We start from the raw sequence: 21112 nt of genomic DNA, 5'->3' as shown, positions 1-21112 counted from the left end.
GTCGCCTGCCAGTTCTCGGAGGAAAACAGAGAGAGGGAGAGGAAAGGTGCAAGGAAAGGAGAAGGGGGAGGGGTGCTAACCGCCTTCATCGTCGTCGTTGATCTTCTCCTGATGGCCGACGGCAAGCGTCCCCATAATGAGGGGTCCAGTGCTCCGCCGCGCGGTCTGCAGCGAGCTCTTCCGGGGAAGGTATTTTTCGACGCCGTCCTCGTTCATCTGTCCCTACATTTCACTTTGATGTGCTTGTGATGATACCTGTGCAGTGGTAGGGTGCCGTCGACGGGTTCTGGAGCATGGATCGCGGGGCAAGGTGGCGTTGGGCCATCGGGCGGCCCCATTGCCTCCAGCTCCTCTTCGTCTGGCGGACCTCCGGCGCTGGGCGGCGCTGGAACGTCTGCTGCTGCTACCGGTGGTTCGGCGTCATCCTCCGTCGCGCCCCCGGTGCCGGTCGTTGCGGCGCCGTTGGTTGTTGCCGCCGTTCGGTCGGGCCTGCCCGCGCCAGGCTTGCCCGTGCCGGATTCGCCTGTAGCGTCCGCCACATCCTCTGAGTCCGACCCTGCAGAAGTCCACCCGGACATACCAGTGCCGCAGCGGGAGTGTGATTTGGCGCATGGGCGCTACTCGGCCGCCTCGGTCGAGATCGAGCATCGGCGGGTGCTGCCGAGGAGGAGTTGCGCGCGGCGAGGGATGCTGCCGCGGATGCCTAGGCTCGTGCCTTTGGTGAGTTCTGTTCTTGATCGTGCCTTCCATCCCCTGTTTTCCCTGCATCTCATACTTTTTACCCGTAGTGCTGGAGGAGGAGTTGGAGGCCGTCCGCCGCAAGGTGACGGACTTGCAGCGCCGTCTCGGTGAGGTGGAGGACCAGCGCGAGGCCCTGGAGGACGGTGCGCTCGCTGTCTTCCGTGTGGTGGAGCCGCAGGCGCCCATGCGGGTGGATCAGCTCCATGCCCTCCCTGAGATCATCCGCTCGTCGGTGAGGCTGGGGATCCGTCGTGGCGCCACCGCTGCGCACTGGGGTGCACCTCGGGGGAATCGACCCCGGCTTCCCGGACACCTCCAGCGCAGCGGTTCGTCGGCAGGCAATGCTGAACTTCGCCGGGTTCGGACGGGTCGTTGCGGCGGAGATGGACGTTGACGACCACCTGCGACGCGGCGTGGAACCGGAGCTGGACGGCCCGTAGGGGCCCGGTGTGATGGCGATGGAGCATGGTGCCGGCCGGCGGCCAACTTTTTATTTTGTTTAATTATGAAATGTATGTAAGTGTTGTACCCCCAAGCCATTCGTGCGGCTTGGGTGAACATCTGGGACGTTCACCGTGTGTGTGGCTCCCCTAACTATGTTTAATTTCGTGTTCGCTTCTCATGCTTTCGCTCCATTTTCCGTCTCGCCCGGGTTTTGTTTTTTCAAAAAGGTTCTAGCGTTTGCTTTTTGATTTGGTTATGGGAGTTTCTGTGTATTGTATGGCAGGAGAAATCGGTGTGCGCGTGCTACACAGTCCGTCCTAGTGAGGCCCCCGAGCGCCGTGGCCTGAGAGTGCTCAGGGCAAGGGGCTGTATAGGCGAGAAACAACAGAAAGTGGGATGGTCGAAGACCATGGTCTGGCCCCCGAGCGCCGTGGCCTGAGAGTGCTCAGGGCAAGGGGCTGTATAGGCGAGAAACAACAGAAAGTGGGATGGTCGAAGACCATGGTCTGGCCCCTGAGCGTGCCGAGCCAAATGTGGTTGGGTCGGGGTGCTAGAAACCAGAAGACTCGTGTGTGTGTGTGTGTGTGTGTGTGTGTGTGTGTGTGTGTGTGTGTGTGTGTGTGTGTGTGTGTGTGTGTGTGTGAGCATGTAAAAAAATGCAGGTGTCCGGCCCCCGAGTGATTCCGGGCCAGGAGTGGCCGGGTCGGGATGCCGGGCGAGTGCACTGTTTTGTGTGGGGAGAAAAATCGACAGGTGTCGGGCCCCCGAGTGCTCCGAGCCGGAAGTGGCCGGGTCGGGGCACTTGGACTAAGCCACTAGTGCTTCTTACGGGAAGAAACGTCGTAACTGTTCTATATTCCAAGAGTTGGTCTGAATGTTACCGTCATAGTCTTTTAGCTTGTAGGTGCCTGGGCGTATGACCTCTACGATGCTGAAGGGGCCTTCCCATGGCAGCGATAGCTTGTGCTTGTCCTTCGTCGACATGGCTCGTCGCAAGACCAGATCTCTGACCTGCAGTGTCCTCTCCCGTATGTGTCTCTCGTGGTACCTGCGTAAAGTTTGTTGGTAGTGAGCCGATCGGTGTAGCGTTGCCAGCCTTGCTTCCTCTAAGACTTCCATGGCATCCCTCTGGGCTTCGGATGTTGTTTCTGGGTCAAATGCTTTGACTCTAGGTGCGCCGTAGTCCAGATCGGAGGGGAGCACGGCCTCGGAGCCGTATGTTAGGAAGAAAGGTGTTAGTCCTGTGGACCGGTTAGGTGTGGTTCGCAAGCTCCAGAGCATTGCTGGCAGCTCTTCCACCCAGCGACCCGCGAACTTTTTGAGCATGTCAAAAATGCGCGGTTTGAGTCCTTGGAGGATTAGGCCGTTAGCTCTTTCTACTTGCCTATTTGTGTGCGGGTGTCTGACCGATGCCCAGTCGATCCGGATCCTGTATCTTTCCGCGAAATCTTGGAAGTAGTGACCTGTGAAGTTGGTCCCGTTGTCGGTGATGATGGAGTTGGGTACGTCGAATCTGTAAACAATGTCCAAGAAGAACTTGACGGCCTCCTTGGAGTCGATCGTGGTTATTGGTTTTGCCTCTATCCATTTTGTGAACTTGTCGATTGCGACAAGTAAGTGGGCGAACCCTCCTGGTGCCTTCTTGAGTGGTCCGACCATGTCTAGACCCCACACGGCGAATGGCCATGTTATGGGAATGGTCTGAAGGGCTTGGGCTGGCAGGTGGGTTTGTTTGGCGTAAAAATGGCAGCCTTTGCATGTACGGACGATTCCTTCCGCGTTGCGCATTGCTGTTGACCAGTAAAATCCTTATCAGAAAGCCTTTCCAACCAAGGAGCGTGGTGCAGCGTGGTGTCTGCAGATCCCGGCGTGTATCTCGAGAAGAAGCTCCTTGCCCAGGGCAATGGGGATGCACTTCATGAGAATGCCAGTTTCTGAGGGGTTGCGTTTGCAGAGCTCGCCGTCAACTACAGCGAAGGTTTTGGCTCGTCCAGCTACCCGATGGGCTACGTTGCGTTCCTCGAGGAGGACTTCGTGGAAGAGATAAGCCAATAGGTCGGCTCTCCAATCTGCGTTGTCTGCCTGGCCTAGGTCGGATTGTCCCGTAGCGAGACAGGTTGGGCCCCCGGGTACCTGGTCGGGGGCTGGGTCGGAGGGAGCGTGCTCTGTTTTCTCTGCATGCTCTGTTTCCCCTTTTTTTGTCTTGTCTGCGGCCGGCTGCTTCTCTTGCGCTGACAGCGTGTTTAGGTCGTTGACAAAAACGTCGTTGGGTGCCGGCTTGCGCTCGGCGGCCATCTTTGCGAGAGCGTCCGCATTGGGGTTTTGCTTCCGTGGGATGTGGTGGAGCTCCAGACCCTGGAATCTTCCTTCTAGCTTGCGGACTTCCTAGCAGTATGTGTCCATGAGAGGGCTTTCGCAATTGGATTTCTTCATGATCTGGTCGATTACCACTTGGAGTCGCCATAGACGTACAGGCGGGTTCCCCCGATGTCGATGGCTATGTGGAGGCCGCTAATGAGCGCCTCATACTCTGCAATGTTGTTGGATGCGGGGAAGTGGAGGTAGATTGTGTACTGGAACTTGCCTCCTTCTACCAGGACGACCCTGGTCCCTGCGCCGGGTCCCATGACTGACCCGTCGAAGTAGAGGGTCCAGTACTCATGAGAGATTTACGGGGTCGGAGCTTGGATTTCCGTCCACTCGGCGATGAAGTCGGTCAGGGCCTGAGACATTATCGCCGTGTGTGGCACGAACTTGATATCGTAGCCCATCAGCTCGACTGCCCATTTGGATATCCGTCCCACGGCGTTGCGGTTGCGAACCACTTTGCCGAGTGGGAATGAGGTGACAACAGACACCTCGTGCTCGGTGAAGTAGTGTTGCAGCTTCTTGACCACCAAGATGACGGCGTAGAGGAGTTCTTGTGTTTGCGGGTACCGGGACTTGGTGTCAGTCAGTACCTCGCTCACAAAATACACGGGGCATTGGACCTTAAGGGCATGTCCCTGTTCTTCCCTTTCGACCACCAGAGCGGCGCTGACCACGTGGTTAGTGGCTACCAGGTAAAGCAAAAGGGGTTCGCAGGGATCCGGTGCCACGAGCACCGGTGGAGAGGATAAGAGAGCCTTGAGGCGGTCGAGGGCTGCCTGTGCCTCCTCCGTCCAGACAAAGGTGTCGGATTTCTTGAGGAGTTTGTATAGCAGCAAGCCTCGCTCTCCCAGCCGGGCGATGAACCGGCTCAGCACTGCTAGGCACCCGGTTAACCTCTGGACGCCCTTGACGCCGCGCATGGGTCCCATGTTGGTGATGGCCGCGATTTTTGTCGCGGTTGGCTTCAATGCCACGCTCGGACACCATGTACCCGTGACCGCGACCGTCGCCCGAGGTGGGTCACGCCGGTCGGGGTTGATCGGCGGGTTTATCTGGTCGGAGAAGCAGGCTTGCATGTATCGCTGGTATGTTGCTCATGCGTTCTTGAGACCGAATGACATTGAAACGTAACAGTACGAGCCGAACTTCGTGATGAATGATGTCGCGAGCTGGTCGAATTCCTTCATCGCTATCTGGTGATAGCTTGAGTAAGCATCTAGAAAGGATAAGATTTCGCATTCAGAGGTGGAGTCGATTATCTGATCTATTCTAGGTAAAGGAAAAGGGTCTTTGGGGCAAGCCTTGTTCAGACTGGTGTAATCAACACACATCCTCCATTGACCAGTTTTCTTTTTTTACAAGGACTGGGTTAGAGAGCCAGTCGGAGTGGTAGACTTCTTTTATGAAGCCAGCAGCTAATAGCTTAGCTATTTCCTCTCCTATGGCCCTGCGCCTCTCGTCGTCGAAGCGTCGTAATCGTTGCTGGACGGGCTTAGATCCCGGCAAAATGCGGAGCTCGTGCTCGGTGACCTCCCTTGGGATGCATGGCATGTCGGACGGCTTCCAGGAAAAAGTGTCCTTGTTGGCGCAGAGGAAGTCGACGAGCGCGTGTTCCTATTTGGCCGACAGCTGGGAGCCGACCCGCACCATCTTGGATGGATCTACGTTGTCGACCACGACCGGCTTGGTCTCATTGGTTGAGACAAAGGCCGATGTCTGGCTGGGCTTGCCAGGGTCAGGGCGGCACCCGGGAGTGATGGCGCGAAGCTGGCCAAGCTCAGCCGAGTTCGCTGCAGTGGTGGCGAGGTCGAAGTACTCGCAGCTGCTGACGTAGGCCTGTTCGAAGGAGCCGCTCACGGTGATAATCCCGTTCGGGCATGGCAGCTTGAGCTTGAGGTAGGTGTAGTTGGGCACCGCCATGAACTTGGCATAGGCGGGGCCCCCGAGAATGGCATGGTATGCCCCCTTCCAGTCCACCACCTCAAACGTGAGGGTCTCGGTGCGGAAGTTGGCTTTGCTGCCGAACGTGACCGGCAAGTCGATGTTGCCGATCGGATACGCCTTCATGCCCGGCAGGATGCCGTAGAAGGGAAACAGGGACTCCCGCAAGCGGGCTCGCGGGATTCCCATGGCTTCTAGGGTGTCGATTTATAGGATATTGAGGCTGCTGCCCCCGTCCATCAGCGCTTTGGACAGACGCATGTTGCTGACGACAGGGTCGACGACGAGAGGGTAGCTCCTAGGCTGAGGAATGCTGACCAGATGGTCATCCTGATCGAAAATGATGGGTGTGGACGCCCACTTCAACTTTCTAGGAATGGAACTTGCGGCAGCACATACCTCGCGAAGCTGAACCTTCTACAGTCGCCTGGAACACTCGTCCTCCAGGCCGCCGATGATCACCAAGCACCGATCTACATCCGGGAACTCCCCCTCCGCCGACTTCCCTTTGTCCTGGTCGGTGTCGGGCCACTTGTCGTGGCCATCACCATCGGTCTTGGCTGTCCTGCGGAGGAGGCGCTTCATCATGTCACAATCCTTAAACTTGTGGTTCACCGGATAGCCATGGTTGGTGCATGGCTTCTCTAGGAGTTGGTTGAAGTGGTCGTTTCTTGGGGGCGCTTATCTTGGAGCTCGGTTGCCGCGATCTCGCCGGCGGCGGGAGGTCGACGATTCTTCTTGTTCTTCCTGTCCTCGCTGCTTCAGGAAGGCATATCACGGTCGTGTCGCTTCGCCTTTGCCGCGTGCTGGTCGCGCTCGAAGACGGCCCCGACCGCCTCCTCGCCGGAGGCGTGGTTGGTGGTGATCTCCAGGAGCTTATGCATAGTGCGCGGCTTCTGGCATCCCAGCTTGTGGACCAGGGTCTCGCAGTGTGTCCCGCTGAGGAACGCGCCGATGACATCGGCATCAACAACGCCTGGGAGCGAGTTACACTGCATGGAGAAGCGCCGGATGTAGTCGTGCAAGGACTCACCGGGCTCCTGCTTGCAGTTCTTGAGGTCCCAAGAATTGCCAGGGCGTACGTATGTGCCCTGAAAGTTGCCGATGAACACTTTCCGGAGATCTGCCCAGCTGCCGATGGAGTCGGCGAGCAAGAACTCTAGCCAGGCGCGGACGTTCTCTCCCAAGCATAACGGGAGATACTAGATGATAAAGCGGTCGTCGATTGCTCCTCCGGCCCGGCATGCAAGCCGATAGTCCTCCAGCCACACGCCGGGGTTCGTATCCCCGGTGTATTTCACTACGTTTGCCGGCGGACGAAAGCGTTGGGGCCTAGCTTGCTACCGGCCTTGGATCACGCTGCGTGCGTCGTAGTTAGGACCGGCGCGGTCGTGAACCGGTGGCCTCGGCGGGAGAGGGGCGGATGTCGCCGCCGGGGCAGGCACGCCACCCACGTTGGCCTGCCGTGCTGGTGGCGGGTGCTGCACCTCGAATGGTTCCCGTCCACGGTGGCTCGCGCCGCCAGCTGGACACGAGGCAGCGGCCTGTCGGCGGTGCAGCGAGGAGCTCTCCGCCTGCTGGACAGCGGCGAGTTCCACCAGGTTTCTCACCTGGCGGTGGAGGTTCCTCTGGGCCGGATCCTCCGGCTCCGGCAGAGTCTGCAGAAGGATCGCAGCCGCTGCGATGTTCTGGCCTGCACGGAACTCTTGCGGGAGTTGCATGCGTGCGTCGTTGATGATGTCGTGGTTGACCCTGCGTGCGCGCTGACACGCAGAACTCGCGGGGTTTATCCCTTTCGACCCAGAGGGAGCCTGTGAAGGCTAGTCCACGAGCGGAGGCGTCTGTTGGCGACGGCGAAGATCTTCGCCGTGGGCCAGCGCGTTGGCGAGCGCGCGCTCACGGTGGTTCGCTGGGGTGTGCGTCTGCTCGGACGGCACCACCTCCGGTGGTGGCTCGTTGTCGGCCATAGCGCACATGCGCGGCAGCGCGGATGTTCCCTCCAGGCGGTTGTCTCCCGTGCTGGAGGAATCACTCAGGGGATCCTCGAAGCACAGGAGGTCGTGGACGGAGTCGGGGTAGCTCTCCGTCACGCCCATGAACTGGGGCGTGGGCTGGAACCTTTGGGCGACCTTGTGCGCATCTCGAGCGTAGACGCTCGCGGCATTGTATAGACCGAACGGAAGTCGCTCCGAGAACGAGCAGGGTGTCGGGAGCGGAGGTCCGCTCGCGAGCTGTCGAGAGACGTTGGCCAGAGAGAAGAGGACCAGTTTGATGTCCTCGACAGCGGGGTTGGAGGCCATCATGAGTGCGATGCGCCGGAGCACCGCACGTGTTGGTTGTGATGGCCTGCGCTTCTTAATGAGCCAGCGAACCGATCGCCGACGCCTCAGATTGCGAGGCTTGGGAAGAGAAACGGGCTCCTCTGCGACCGTCGGAGCGGCTTCCTCCTCGTGGAGGTGCAGTGCACCGAGCTGGTCGGTGACGACCTCCAGACTTCCGAAGCGAAAGGTCTGGGAAGGCGAGAGTGGCGGAGGTGCCCACGTCCCATCGCGGGGAGCTCCAGGGAGCCGAAGCGGGCCGTCTCGCCGCGGCTCGCCGCCGGGGCGGTGAATGGGGTGATCGAAACCATCCGATCGCCGAAGCAGTGAACGCACAAAGCGCTCCCCACGGACGGCGCCAAACTGTCGCTGCGGGAAATGGGCGACTACTAAACTACTCGATTGCTCGTTTGTTGTGCGCTTGATCGGATATGGTCTAGCACGCAAAGACTCGAGAATTTAGACTGGTTCGGGCCGAATGTGCCCTACATCCAGTATGGGGAGTGGTGTTCTTACTCTATTGCTCTCGAGCCCTAGTGCTCAAAGTTCAGAGGGGAGGTTACAAGCTAATCAAACAGTGTTGAACCTCTGGGAGTCCAACCCTTTCTTACGTGGGGGCTTTTCATTTTATAGTCCAAGGTGGGGCCCCTGTTTACATATATCTAGCGCTGTGTCTTGGCACCGTCGGGGTGCGCTTCGTCCTTGTCAGTCGTCGGGGCCCACTCGGTCGGTCGGGAGTGGGCAGACTTGATCCTGGCGATCTTCTCAGGCAAAGGATGATCCTGGCGATCTTCTTGGGCAACGCGTTCCCCCGGTGCTGTCCCATCCTGACTCAGTCGGGGCGGCACGACCACCCGGATGGTCGCTCGGGGGTCACCTCCGGTCTTGTCCGTCTGAGCCTAAGTTCCTTGCCTGTGGGGCTATTGCGTGCCTCTCTTGCGTAGCCCTTGTCAGCCAGACGACGCGCCCGGTGAGGGGTGTCTTACCGAGGTCTGGCCGGGGGCGTCCGGTCACACTCGCTGGCGTAATGAAATGGTGCGCAGGGGCTACCATCATTACGGTGGGGGGAGGCAGCACCTGTCGACGCCCCCTCCCGTTGCGTCGCGGGGCCCGCGCGAGCGGCGCTGTCCCCTTATCAGATGGTCCTGTGGCTTAAGCCCTTCTCGCAAGATAAGGAGAGCTGGCGTCGGGAAGCCTGTGCGGGGCCTGTCTTGGTCGGCACGCCTGTTAGAAGGCGCGGTGTTCTTGGAGCGCACGTCCCGGGTCATCGGCATGGCCCCGACCCGGGGCGTCAGGTCGGGGGATCGCCACGTGTCCCGGGAGGTCGGGCTCCCGGACTCGCTGGCTTAGGAACGAAGGCAGCTCCCCGCACTGGTTAGTGGGCCGTCCCGTTCTCGGCCTAGCGAACTCGCTGGGCTTTCCTTTGCACGAGTCGGGCCCGTTAGGGGTCCCGGGTTTATACCCCCGTTAGAGCTGAAATGACATTATAGCATGAAGGACAATGTTCATAAGGGTATTCCGGCGAAGTCCATAATTTAAATGGCATTTCAACGAAACCCAGTTTTGATAGGTGCAAAATTTCAATTTTCTCGGGAGACGAGGAGAGTGGACGAGGAGGAGGAGCGGGCTTCTATTGGGCCGAGAACGGCTATGGCTTCAATTATAACCACTAATCCGAACCATAAGTGCTTGCAATAATAAAAAATATTAATCATAGAATTAAACATACAAAAAAATTTCAATGAGAAAGTTGAGAAATATTGGTTACCTGCAGTCCGGATCCAAAATCCGGCAGGGTTTCGCCGGTGGAATTACCTCCCTCACCCCTCCTCTCTCCCTCTCCCCTCTCTGAATCTCGTGGGCAGAAAATGAGGGTGCCAGGGATGGGGCTCAGATTTTATATTTGGGGGGCGAGCCTGCCGCCCCTCTGCCGGGCGGGCAGGCTGCCTGCCACCCGGCAGTGGGGCGGCAAGCTCCCGCCAGGGGCCTCCGCGCAAAAAAATTTATATTTATTTACATGTAGGTCCCTGCCACCCCTGCCGGACGGTAAGTGTATAAAAACTGTAAAATGTGAAACCAAAAATATATTTATGTAATTTTTTTTTAAAAAAATATAAAAAGGCTTTCCTCAGTTTATTCTGGATGGGCTTTGGGGTGTGTTTAGTTTATTTTGCAAAAATGTGTAAAGATGTAAACAGGGCATTTGAAGTATTAAATGAAGTCTATTTGCAAAACTTTTTGTATAGATGGGTTATAAATCGCGAGACGAATCTAATGATGCTAGTTAATCCATGTTTAATGAATAATTAGCGGATGGTTACTGTAGCATCACTGTTACAAATCATGGATTAAGTAGGCTCATTAGAATCGTCTCGCGATTTACAGCTCATCCATGCAAAAAATTTTATAAATAGACTTCATTTAGTACTTCAATTTAGTAAGATACCATTTCACTTTAATGCGTTTACGGTTTTTTTGCGTTTACATGTAAAAAACTAAACAGGGCCTTGGTAAATTTGTCTTTGGCCTTGGAACCCTGCTGCTTGCTTCCACTCACTTCCCTTGCTCGTCTCCTTCACGGTTCAACAAGCAGGCGATTCAGCGGCGGCGGCGGGCGGGCGGGCACGGAGCTTTGCAGCATGGCGATGCGGTTGGCGGCGGCGGCGTTCATGCGGCGCCTGGCGCCAGCGCACCCGCCCATCCCCATCCCGGCGGCGGCGGCTCCTGCGGCGGAGGCGGAGGCGGTCACGTGCGGGCGCGGGGACAAGAAGACCAAGCGCGGGAAGCGGTTCAAGGGCTCCTACGGCAACGCGCGGCCCAAGCGGGAGAAGAAGATCGAGCGCATTAAGGACCGCATCGAGGTGCCCCGCTCCACACCCTGGCCCCTCCCCTTCAAGCTCATCTGAGAGGGGGGACTCACTATACCCCCCTCCCCTCGGGTCGCGAGGGTACTAGGGTTTACGGCTACAGTTACTGCTACTTCCCCGTTTCCAATTAGCTGCGCGTCTGGACGGGCGTGTGTTTTTACTTGGTTGTTTCTCGAATTACGTGGTGTCAGATATTTACTGTCGAACTGCTGCGAGTTTGGCTAACGCAATCCTTACGGATGAAGTGAAACATGTTTGTTTTCCATCATTCAGTAGGTGTATTCTGTTCTGCGTGCTGAAAATCGGAAAATAAATTGATTGTTTATTCATTCAGATGATGATGTTCTACGTGCGACTGTGCCGGTCGATAGAAATGTATGAGGATATCAGCTTAGTCTGGATTTTGTCTCTTTGTTGTTCTTTTGTTGTATGTCTAAGATGACAAATCCAGATTATAGTTATATAATGAATTACAAGGTGTTCAAGATACATGCAACAACAACAACAACAACAACAACAACAACAACAACAACAACATAGCCTTTTTTCCCAAGCAAGTTGGGGTAGGCTAGAGATGAAACCCGAAAGAAATAAGTTCAAGGTTCAGGCACATTGATAGCTAGTCTCCAAGCGCTCCTATCCAAAGCTATCTCTTTAGAGATATTCCAATACTTAGTCTCTTTTAACCAACTCATCCCACGTCAGTTTAGGTCTACCTCTACCCCTCTTTACATTATCGACCCGCTCAAGAACCCCATTACGCACCGGCGCCTCAGGAGGCCTTACACATGCGCTTACACAATTTCTTTGTAAAATTGCAATTTACTGTGTGGACATCGTATCCTTTTTGCTCTGCAATTGTGTGCCCTCTACTATGGGATAACTATCAAACAAAAATGATCCCTTCTTCCTCCCAAGCCTTCTCTCTCCTTTACCTTTTGATGTTCTTCATCATGACACAAATTCTCTCTGATTTCTAGCATTCACTAACATACTGTGCCACAGGATCGGTCCAATCGAAGCTGGGACACAAGGGTTTTCTAAATATGCATACTCTCATTCACTGAAGCATCCATTCCCTGGCCCCACAAGTAGTCAAGCTGTTTCTGAATAATATTGTCAAACTGCAGGGAGTGCCCAACTGATAGAGATAAGATCTTTACCAGTGCTTTGTGGACTGAATTCTTCAAGTTCCATGACTCTAAACTTCAGCTCAGTACTGCTTACAGCCCTTTTGTTAATAACCATACTGTTTGCGTCAATCAGTGATTCCTTGTGCTGCATTGGTTATTCACCCCCAGAACAGATGTAGTGTATGGCTTTAGCTGAGTTTTGCTCTGCACTTAGGAGTTCACTTTTCAAGGCATTGTGTGGTGACACAAGGGACTGTTCCTATTCTTTTTTTTTCCAAAACACGCACAAATGCACGGCTGAAAATGCTACACGAACAAAAGCAGTTTCCAGACTTGAAGGAACAGTTGTTCAAGGGCCAAAGCAGGTCTGAGCAGTCACTTCCAAGATTGAGGGAAGGTTTTGTCTCAAGCTTCACCCTTATGCTCAATCTTTGGTTGGCCACCATCCATTACCCAATTTGACATTCTAGTGCATTGGCCCCTTCACATTAGACTTCACCACATTAGAATGCACTGGACTGCAGCTTGCGAACTGGATTTACAAAACACTAATCTCAGCCGCCTGGTCTTTCATGTGTTTCAGTTGAATTGAAACATCCTGTGTTCCAGATTTTCCGTTGGTCTTTGCTGATGTCCCTGCTGTACAAGAACTGGAGCAAGTTATGATTTTCCTGAAGAAATACTGGATTGCCTCTTGCTTAAGAAAGGAAATTCAGTTACCTTGCAATCCTGCTGAGATGGCACTCCTTGCAAGCAACCATGGCTACCTGGAAAGACTACATTGTGCTGAAGAAACGCTTTCCCAGTTTGCTCTCACTTAGGGTCAAGCAGATGAGCAAGGGAAACAACACTCTTTGAAGGAAAATGTGGATTGCATTGAGACAGTGGCGGCGTATTTCCAGAAGAAGGCAGATTCCATGGAGGAGGGAACAATATGAAGATGACTGAAATGGGTGGCGACTAGTTGTGATGCGTATTCATGAGATGCTACATATGCCAGTGGAATACGAGGTCCTATGTAAGGGTTTAACCTATTTTAACTTCTGCATAGTTTGGGTGTCTAATCGGCCAATCAAATAGGATGGCTGTGTACTTGGTCTTGTTTGGCCTGGGTATGGTCCTGCACATGACCTGTCCCGTTTTTAAGCCCTTTAGGATTTCTCTTTTGCACTTCCCACAAGCCGCCACTTATCCTCCAGCCTCTAGCTGCCGCCGCCGCTTCCGCTAGTTTGTTCTCCATTGCATGCTGGCCCAGCCATGCGTGTCCCGGCACCAAGACATGTTGTGTGACCAGGTGCATGGTGAGCCACGTGATACGGCTCACCTCTCCGCCACTCCTCTTCAGTTATTTACACCATTCACCTAGCTCTCATCTTTCTGCCCAGATCTGAGACTCGGTATTTCAGTTTTTCCTCCTCTCCTCTTGTAGACTCTAGTGCATAGTCCCCCTTCCATTCTCCCCTGCATCGCCCAAGTGGAAACCCTAGAGTCCTAGACAAGGCCATACAGAACGCTGGTCGTGACCACCAAGCGCTGGCAGGCAGCAGGACCATCCCTGCTGGTAGGTTGCTCACACGGCAGGCCAGCAAGGGCGCAAGGCAGGTGCGCGGCAGGCGGCAACAATTGGGAACTGGGCAAGCCTCAGTGAAAACAGCCAGAAGAGAGGAGGTGGCAATCCCCCCAATTCCCCAGAGAAACAGCATAACAGGCATGTTATTGTGAACTTTTCATATATTTGGATTGAATACTTTCCTTTTTGGCTTGAGAATACCAAACTCAAAAATTCTGGATCCACCACTATGTACTTTGCCTCCTGCCTAGCTCTTTTTACAAAGAGGTTGCCTGCCAAAGATTCATGGGCCAAGAACTTGCCTTAGATTACAATTTTGTTAATTTCTTAATAAGGTATATATATTCCAAAATTGTTTCTTGAAATGTAATGTTCACATTATGTATCACTACAAGATGGATTTGCACAATTGAAGTTTCCAAGCTTTGATATATGTAAACAAACTTCTATACTGGGCAGTTGAAAATAACATTGAAATCTTCTTCCATAATATTGTCAAGTTAATTCTGCTTGCCATAATGTGCTTGGAAACACAACTCATGGCGCCCATAATTTGCTGTATTTCTATAGTATCTAGCACACAGAAAATAAAATCTATACATTCGCAGTAGCTGTTACATGCTACTTATGCAAATATAAAAATACTTTCTTAGGATTGTTAAACTGTTTTCTAGGGATTGGAATTTACCTTGTGAGTTTCTTTTGGTTATCTTTCATGATGCATTTGTATTAACAAAGAAATATATTGCAGTACAAATGTATATTACTTAGTTTGGATGAGTTCTTTACATGTTAATATTTTATAGAATTGTTTCCAACTCGGTTCATAATCAGTTTCATTATTTCTTCGTGGTTCCAAATCTTGTCTAATTTGTTTGTAGGGTGGGAGACATGAAGCAATCGAGCTGTCTTGGAACTGCTTTTCAATCTTGTCAGAAGGTACCACTAGGTCCGTCCATGTATCATCAGTCAAGAGTTCTTCAGCAGGATTTGATAAACACGCTACCAGAAGCTTGCATAGCTGAAATATTCAGACATCTGGAAAACTGTAGAGATCGGGAATCATGCGCCTCTGTCTGTTGGAGATGGGCCGACATATTGGTCTCAGGGACCAGACTTTTGGAGCCCCTTCAGTGTTCATCAAGCTGTTCACCGTTGCTTTCACCTGTCTGATGCTGATGATGCCAAGCTTGTGGCAGCTGTTGTTGCTATACATTCAAGGGATGTGGTGACTGATCTTGATCTTCGTAATGGACCACGTGAGGCTATTTTTGCTGGTGCTCCTCAGCTCACTGATAGTGCTATTCGTTTTGTAACCACTGCATGCCGTAACCTGAAGTCTGTTTGTCTCGTCAACTGCTTATCTCTCACAAACAAAGCTGCATGGATCATTGCTTCAAACTGCCCTGCATTAGAAAATCTCGTGATTTTACAGTCTTCAATCAGTGATGATGGTCTTTCACAGGTTGCTAAGCAATGCACAAACTTAAAGTCCCTCCGTATTGAAGGGAGCTTGTCCATCACTGAGGCATCACTAAGAGCCCTAGTGCAGGATTCCAAGAGACTTGAGTCTCTTGCTCTGGGAAGCTGTCCTCAAATTCGAGAAGACGCCGTCTTGTCCTTACTGATGAACCAACCTTATCTAGACAAGCTTGAGCTCAAGGGCATGATGGCTGGCGAGTCACATTGGATTGGTGCAAGACAATCATCGGCCCTCAATAGGCATTGTCGCTTGTTTTGCCAGCTCTCTAGTCTCATCCTGGTGAAGTGCCCAGGTTTACAGGACCTGGGCATGCTCAAGTTTGCTAGACAGCTCTCTAGTCTCATCCTGGTGAAGTGCCCAGGTTTACAGGACCTGGGCATGCTCAAGTTTGCCAGAATTCACTTCCGAATGCTACGGCATTTGGTGATTGATGACTGCAGAGTGACAGACAGGGGCCTGATATGGCTGGTGGGTGATGCCATGAATCCCATGAAGCTTAAGATCATTAAACTTGCCAGGTTCCAATTTTTTACAGCTGCAGCTGCAATGAAAGTAATGTCCTTGGTCTGCGAAACAATTGAATCAATAATTCTGGATTCATGTGATTTTGGCATAATGACGCCACTTCATCTTGATGGAGCTGTGGCCCGGTGGTGTCCGAAGCTGAGGGTCTTCAGAATGGAGCACTGTGAGAAAATTATGTACCTCTTCTTGTCATGGGTCGACAAAGCCTGCCGTGGGCTGAAGGAGATTAGGCTCATTGGATCTCCAGCACCTGTTCGTATCGCAAGCTGTCTAAGCAGCATCCTGCACCGCAATAGGATCGCAAAGATTGAAATGAGGTCCTGCCATGTTACAGACATGCATGTTTGCATTATTGCACGATCCTCCCTGGAAGCTCTGCCGGAACTCATCCTGGACGAATGCCCAAAGATCTCAGGCAACTTTACGGTGTTTCTCAGAGCGCAGTGCCCCAATCTGATCAAGCTGGGCTTAAATCGTGTTCAAATCAACAACAGCGACATCGAGAGCCTCATGGTTGCAGGATTTGAGCACCTTGAGGAGCTTAATCTAATGGGATGCCCCTTGATCACCGACAATGTTCTGCGTATCTTGGCCACATCATCCTTGCCAGAGCTTAGGAGAGTGAATTTGTCGGACTGCCCTAATGTTACGCAGGAGACCGTTGACAGCTACCGGCGCTACTGTCGCTGGGAGATCGAGAACTAAGGGAGCAGAACCTCCAGGACAAGAATAAACTTGGCTGCGAGATGCTGGTTTCAGCTTTTTCTCGTGTACAATCTGGTATTCTGGTACCGGGTTCCATGTGTTACCCTGAAATCAGCTTGCCTGGGTTTTCATCTTAAACTGGTATTTTACTTTCGAACTTTTTCCGCCATGTGGAACCGAAGCATGAGGTTGTTGGTTACCGCATTCGACAACGTGGGTGCTGCTGCTGCGTATGTCTAGCTCTGCAGTGCAGGTTTTGTTTGTCGCAATACAAGATGAAGAAAAAAAAAGTTGATTTGGTCGACGTAGGAAGCCAGGTTTTGCGTCTCTGCATATGCTCTGGCTTGTAAGTTCTGACCATTCATTCGAATGTCCCCTCGAGATCAAAACACCGGATGTTACTGTCTCGCTTCCATCCGCAGGCAGACTTGAGGGGTGGGTGTCTAGCATCACACTTCACACTCGCGATCCGGTGTGACGGGCGCCGCGCGGATGGGCACCGGTCCCGCGTGCGCGACGCGAGGCTGCTGGCAGAGCGCCTTTCCAGCGAAAAGGCGTCCCGGCGTCGGATATTCCAGGCACATGTCTCGCGTCAGCTGACTGGTGCCGCCTGCGTCCGCGCCGCTCGGCTGCCTAGCCTCTAGAGTCTAGGGGAAGGCCACTCACACTCACACACCACACGCACGCACCCGTTACCAGATCACACGGTCATGTCTGCGCTCCTTCGCTAATGCCCGGGCTGAGCTGATTACCGAATGTTATGGCCCGTCGTAGGATGCAGCCAGAGCCCACCCGCATGCATGCGCAGCCCTGCCAGCCCACCTTGGCCTGTTACGTCATCGTCCGGACCGGACGTTGTGCTTTGTACATCTGTGCCCGTGTGTTTGGTTGCGGGATGAGTGGGTTGGGTTGGATCCAACCCTCATTTTGAGAACGGAGCCAACCCATTCATTGTTTGGTTGTAGCTCTGATTTTAGGGATGGAGTCAACCCATTACGTGTTTGGTTGAGGGAATTGGGAATTCGGGATGGATGGCAAGACTCACTCCGTTAGTGGGCCCCACATGTCAGTCTTCTCTCTCCCTCTCCTTTCTTCTTCCTACTGCCGGACCGCCCCCCGCCGCCCCGCTCCCGCCACCCCGCCACCGCCCCCGCTGCCGGACTCGTCGCCCCCGCCGCCCCCCACAGCCGTTGACGCGCGCCCACGACGCGGCTCCGCCCGCCGCCCCCGACGCAGGCCCGCACGCCCGCGACGCAGCTCCGCCCTCGCCGCCCCCGACGCGGGCCCGCGCGCCCCCGACCAAGCTCCGCCCGCCGCCCCCGACGCGGGCCGGCGCGCCCCCGACGCGGCTCCGCCCTCGCCGCCCCCGACGCGGGCCCGCGCGCCCCCGACCAAGCTCCGCCCGCCACCCCCGACGCGGGCCCGCGCGCCCCCGACCAAGCTCCGCCCGCCGCCCCCGACGCGGGCCCCTCCGCCTTGCCCTGCGGCCGCCGCCGTGGCCGGCCCGGCCTTGGCCTTGGCTCTGGCTCGCTCCGGGAGGGCGCCGGGTGGCCGGCCCGGCCTCCTCCGCCCGCCGCCACCGCGGCCGGCCCCGCCTCCGCCCACCCGCCGCCGCCGCAGCGCCCAGAGGTGCTAGGGTTGGAGAGCGCGAGCGCGGGGAGCGGGAGGAGGGACGCCATGGGGGGAGCGTGAGGAGGGAGGCGGCGACGCGAGTGAAGACGGACCCAGACGGAGGAAACGGGGGTTGGACTCGTCCGCTGGATTTTGACGGACGAGTACAACCCGCACCTCAGCCGAATATTCCCCTTCGGGTCGAACCCAACCCTCTCCAACCTCCATCCAAACATCCGAAAAGGGGGTTCAACCCATCTGGGTTGGACCCTACCCTTCAACCAAACACACGGTGCGTGTGCGTTGGCCGGGTACAGTCCAGTCGAGTCACGCTCGAGTCGCGCTCCCTCTTATAAAACGCGCCGAAAGAAATTTCTCCTCAGGATCCCAGCATGAAAAGGCTCCTCCTCCTCCTCCGTCGTCGTCGCCGTCTTTTCTAAAAAAAAGAGAGATTACTGTCTCGCTCTTGAATTGAATCCGTATCTCTCTATCTGGTTGCCACCAGGATGATGGATCGTGCGTCGATGCACAGACAGTGCCTGACCGTGACGAGCGAGCTACCAGAAACGCTTGGGGGTTCGTACGAGAACTACTGCTGTACTGTACTTACTAGCTCCTGCTCCCTTTTCTTGTTCGTCGCTAGCAGTGCTTACTCTCCTCGGATCTCGAGTTCTCGACGCTGTGCTTTAATCATCAGTTTCGACGCACCACGGATCCTAGGTTGGTCGGCGACCGGCGTTGGCCACGGACGAGGTTTCAGATTTCGCAGGTGCAATAATGCAAGCACCATGCGCTGTGGCACTGCTTGTCGATCGATCACCGTGATCCTCTCTCGAGTCTGGAGGCTCAACGCTCTCGAGATGATGAGGTCGCGGACGAGTCAACCACCGGTTGTCGCCGTCGACCCGTCTGTGCGGGGCGGAGCCCCCGGCCCGCGGTTGACTGTTGCTGTAATGCTGTTCATCCCCGGGCGGGCTTGTCCTGGTCGAAGAAACCATCCGCGCCTGTCGGGGAGGATCACGACGTTCGATTCGTCCACCCCCAAACGAAGCAAAGCTCGCTCTTCCACCACGCACACGCAGTAACACAATACGGTAGCAAGATTTACCTCGCCACCAATTCGTCGTTCAGACAAACTGCACGAACCACGTACGGTACAGTTCAGTGAAGACCAGGGACCGGATGTTCGCCAGCTACAGTGCTCCTAGCTACGGCGAGCAGCATGGCGGGCGGCCGGGCGCAGAGCAGGTCCCGCCTTGTAGTGTCCTGACCTCGGATGAGGCGATCAGAGCACCACGATAGCTGATCCCAAGAGATTGAGAGGGGGATCGGAAGAACTCAGAAGGGAATCGCAGAGGAGGAAGAACACGGGAGAAAGAGAAGAGATGCAGATAGGATTGTTTCCATTCTTTTTCTTTCGTGCCCCGATAGAAGTCCGTCGAAGTACATATAGCTAACAATACGGCCTCCGGCCCAAACTCATAAACGGCCCAAAAGGCGATAACTACAGTATTACATTTCCCACACTACTAGTAGACTAGCCACCGTGCGTGACATTGCCGCCGCCTTGAGTACCAGCCAGTCCCCAGGCTGGTGCAGTGGGAAATCTCTCCTTCAGAACGTAGTAGTCCTCCCAGGTCGCCATGGTAACAGGCAGTCCACTCCATTTGATATGTACCTATGTGATGGCAGAGTCTCCTTTCTTCACCAGGCGACGGTCAAGAATAAGCTCCGGAATAACCTCCAGGGTATCCAGGTGAGGAATAGCAGTGACATCTGCGAACACTGGTGTGAAGTCTGGTATGGATGATTTCAATTGGGAAACATGGAAGACAGGATGAATTTGAGCACCAGGAGGAAGGGCAAGTTTGTAAGCTACTTGACCGACCTTCTCAACCACCTTGTAAGGGCCGAAGAACTTGAAAGCCAATTTAGGAAAGGGTCTGTTAGCAACAGACGACTGAGCATAGGGCTGCAGCTTTAGATACACCGAATCTCCCACTTGGAACTGACGAAGAGATCTGTTCTTATCAGCATAGGTCTTCATTTTGTTCTGAGCACGGGCAAGATGCTCCTTCAATCTGTCCAGCAAATCCTGTCGGTGTTGCAAAAATGTAGAGGCCTCAGTGTCACTTTCATTTTGCAAGACAGGAACAGCTCCAGGATTAGGATCGACACCATACAGTGCCTTAAATGGAGTGCACTGAAGGGCTGTGTGATATGTGGAGTTGTACCATAGCTCAGCAGAGGACAACCACTTGTGCCAAAGTTTTGGAGAATCAGAGACCACACATCTAAGGAACATCTCAAGACATTGGTTGACCCTTTCGGTCTGGCCATCGGTTTGGGGGTGGTATGCTGAACTCATGTGAAGCTTAGTGTCAAGCAACTTGAAAAACTCTTGCCAAAATGATGCAGTAAAAACTCTGTCTCTGTCAGACACAATTGTCTTTGGAACACCATGGAGTTTAACCACATTATCAAAGAAGAGATGAGCTACACTCTTAGCAGTGAACGGGTGCTTAAGGGGAAGGAAGTGAGCATACTTGGTGAGGCGGTCTACAACTACCAGAATTACTGAGAAGGAATCAGACTTGGGCAGACCTTCTATGAAATCCATGGAAATATCTTGCCAAGACTCTTCTGGAATAGGTAGTGGTTGCAATAGGCCGGGATACATGCAATGCTCATGTTTAGCTTGTTGGCATACAGAACATTGTTTGACAAAAGAGTCGACATCAGCTTTCATACCAGGCCAATGGAACAGCTTCTTTACTCTTTGATATGAGGCTTGAACACCTGAATGGCCACCTACCGCTGAAGAATGAAATGCTGCAATAATTTTGGTCTTGAGAGCAGTGTTAGCACCAACCCATAGCTGTGAATTTTTGTACACCAAGCCATTTTTGAGGGAGAATCCAGAGGAGTTAGGACTGACCACTGCCAATTCAGCGAGCAATTGCTGAGTAGCCAAATCATTGGTGTAGGAATTAAGGACTTCCTGTAACCACACAGGAACAGCTCCAGAAATGGCTGAGCATTCAAAAGCATGACCCACCCGAGACAAGGCATCAGCTACACGATTCTCAGTGCCTTTCTTGTACTGCAACCTGAATTGGAGTCCAGCCAATTTGGCCATGGCTTTCTTCTGCCACTCAGTAGATAGTGTTTGGTCTTGTAGATGACACAAACTTTTGTGGTCAGTCTTAATGGTGAATGGACGTCTCTGAAGATAGCATCTCCACTTGTCAACCGCCATCAATATAGCAATGAACTCCTTCTCATATATTGACAGTTTTCTGTTATTAACACCCAATGCTTTGCTATAGAATGCTACTGGATGACCATTTTGAGAGAGGACAGCTCCTACTCCAGACTCACAAGCATCAGTTTCAATTTCGAAT

General features: G+C 53.9%; 3 protein-coding genes across 3 annotated transcripts; 2 read left to right on the top strand and 1 right to left on the bottom strand.

Moving 5' to 3' along the window:
* Positions 1-5169: 5169 nt before the first annotated feature.
* Positions 5170-5685, bottom strand: LOC120662777. Its single transcript, XM_039941856.1, has 2 exons — positions 5470-5685; positions 5170-5391 (listed from the first exon to the last, which is right to left on the bottom strand). Exons 1-2 carry the CDS (start codon positions 5683-5685, stop codon positions 5170-5172), a joined length of 438 nt encoding a protein of 145 aa, XP_039797790.1.
* A 4653-nt stretch (positions 5686-10338) lies between these two features.
* On the top strand, positions 10339-11075 carry LOC120661335 (30S ribosomal protein S31, mitochondrial-like). Its single transcript, XM_039940156.1, has one exon. It carries the CDS (start codon positions 10454-10456, stop codon positions 10718-10720), a length of 267 nt encoding a protein of 88 aa, XP_039796090.1. The 5' UTR covers positions 10339-10453; the 3' UTR covers positions 10721-11075.
* Positions 11076-14275: 3200 nt separating this feature from the next.
* Positions 14276-16401, top strand: LOC120662776 (EIN3-binding F-box protein 1-like). Its single transcript, XM_039941855.1, has 3 exons — positions 14276-14323; positions 14406-15159; positions 15229-16401. Exons 1-3 carry the CDS (start codon positions 14276-14278, stop codon positions 16095-16097), a joined length of 1671 nt encoding a protein of 556 aa, XP_039797789.1. The 3' UTR covers positions 16098-16401.
* Positions 16402-21112: the final 4711 nt, after the last annotated feature.

Source organism: Panicum virgatum, chromosome 2N (assembly GCF_016808335.1).
Source record: "Panicum virgatum strain AP13 chromosome 2N, P.virgatum_v5, whole genome shotgun sequence".
NCBI classification, from domain to species: domain Eukaryota; kingdom Viridiplantae; phylum Streptophyta; class Magnoliopsida; order Poales; family Poaceae; genus Panicum; species Panicum virgatum.
This window is presented reverse-complemented; position numbering and strand designations above follow the sequence as displayed.

What these genes read in the sequence shown, in the direction of transcription:
- LOC120661335 (XM_039940156.1), top strand. Translation starts at nt 10,454, where the DNA reads ATGGCGATGCGGTTGGCGGCGGCGGCGTTCATGCGGCGCCTGGCGCCA.
- LOC120662776 (XM_039941855.1), top strand. Translation starts at nt 14,276, where the DNA reads ATGAAGCAATCGAGCTGTCTTGGAACTGCTTTTCAATCTTGTCAGAAG. An exon ending in CTTTTCAATCTTGTCAGAAG is followed by an intron (nt 14,324 to 14,405) that starts GTACCACTAGGT and finishes AAGCTTGCATAG; the next exon opens with CTGAAATATTCAGACATCTG. An exon ending in CATCCTGGTGAAGTGCCCAG is followed by an intron (nt 15,160 to 15,228) that starts GTTTACAGGACC and finishes TGAAGTGCCCAG; the next exon opens with GTTTACAGGACCTGGGCATG.
- LOC120662777 (XM_039941856.1), bottom strand. Translation starts at nt 5,685, where the DNA reads ATGGGAATCCCGCGAGCCCGCTTGCGGGAGTCCCTGTTTCCCTTCTAC. An exon ending in CCTATGCCAAGTTCATGGCG is followed by an intron (nt 5,392 to 5,469) that starts GTGCCCAACTAC and finishes TCCTTCGAACAG; the next exon opens with GCCTACGTCAGCAGCTGCGA.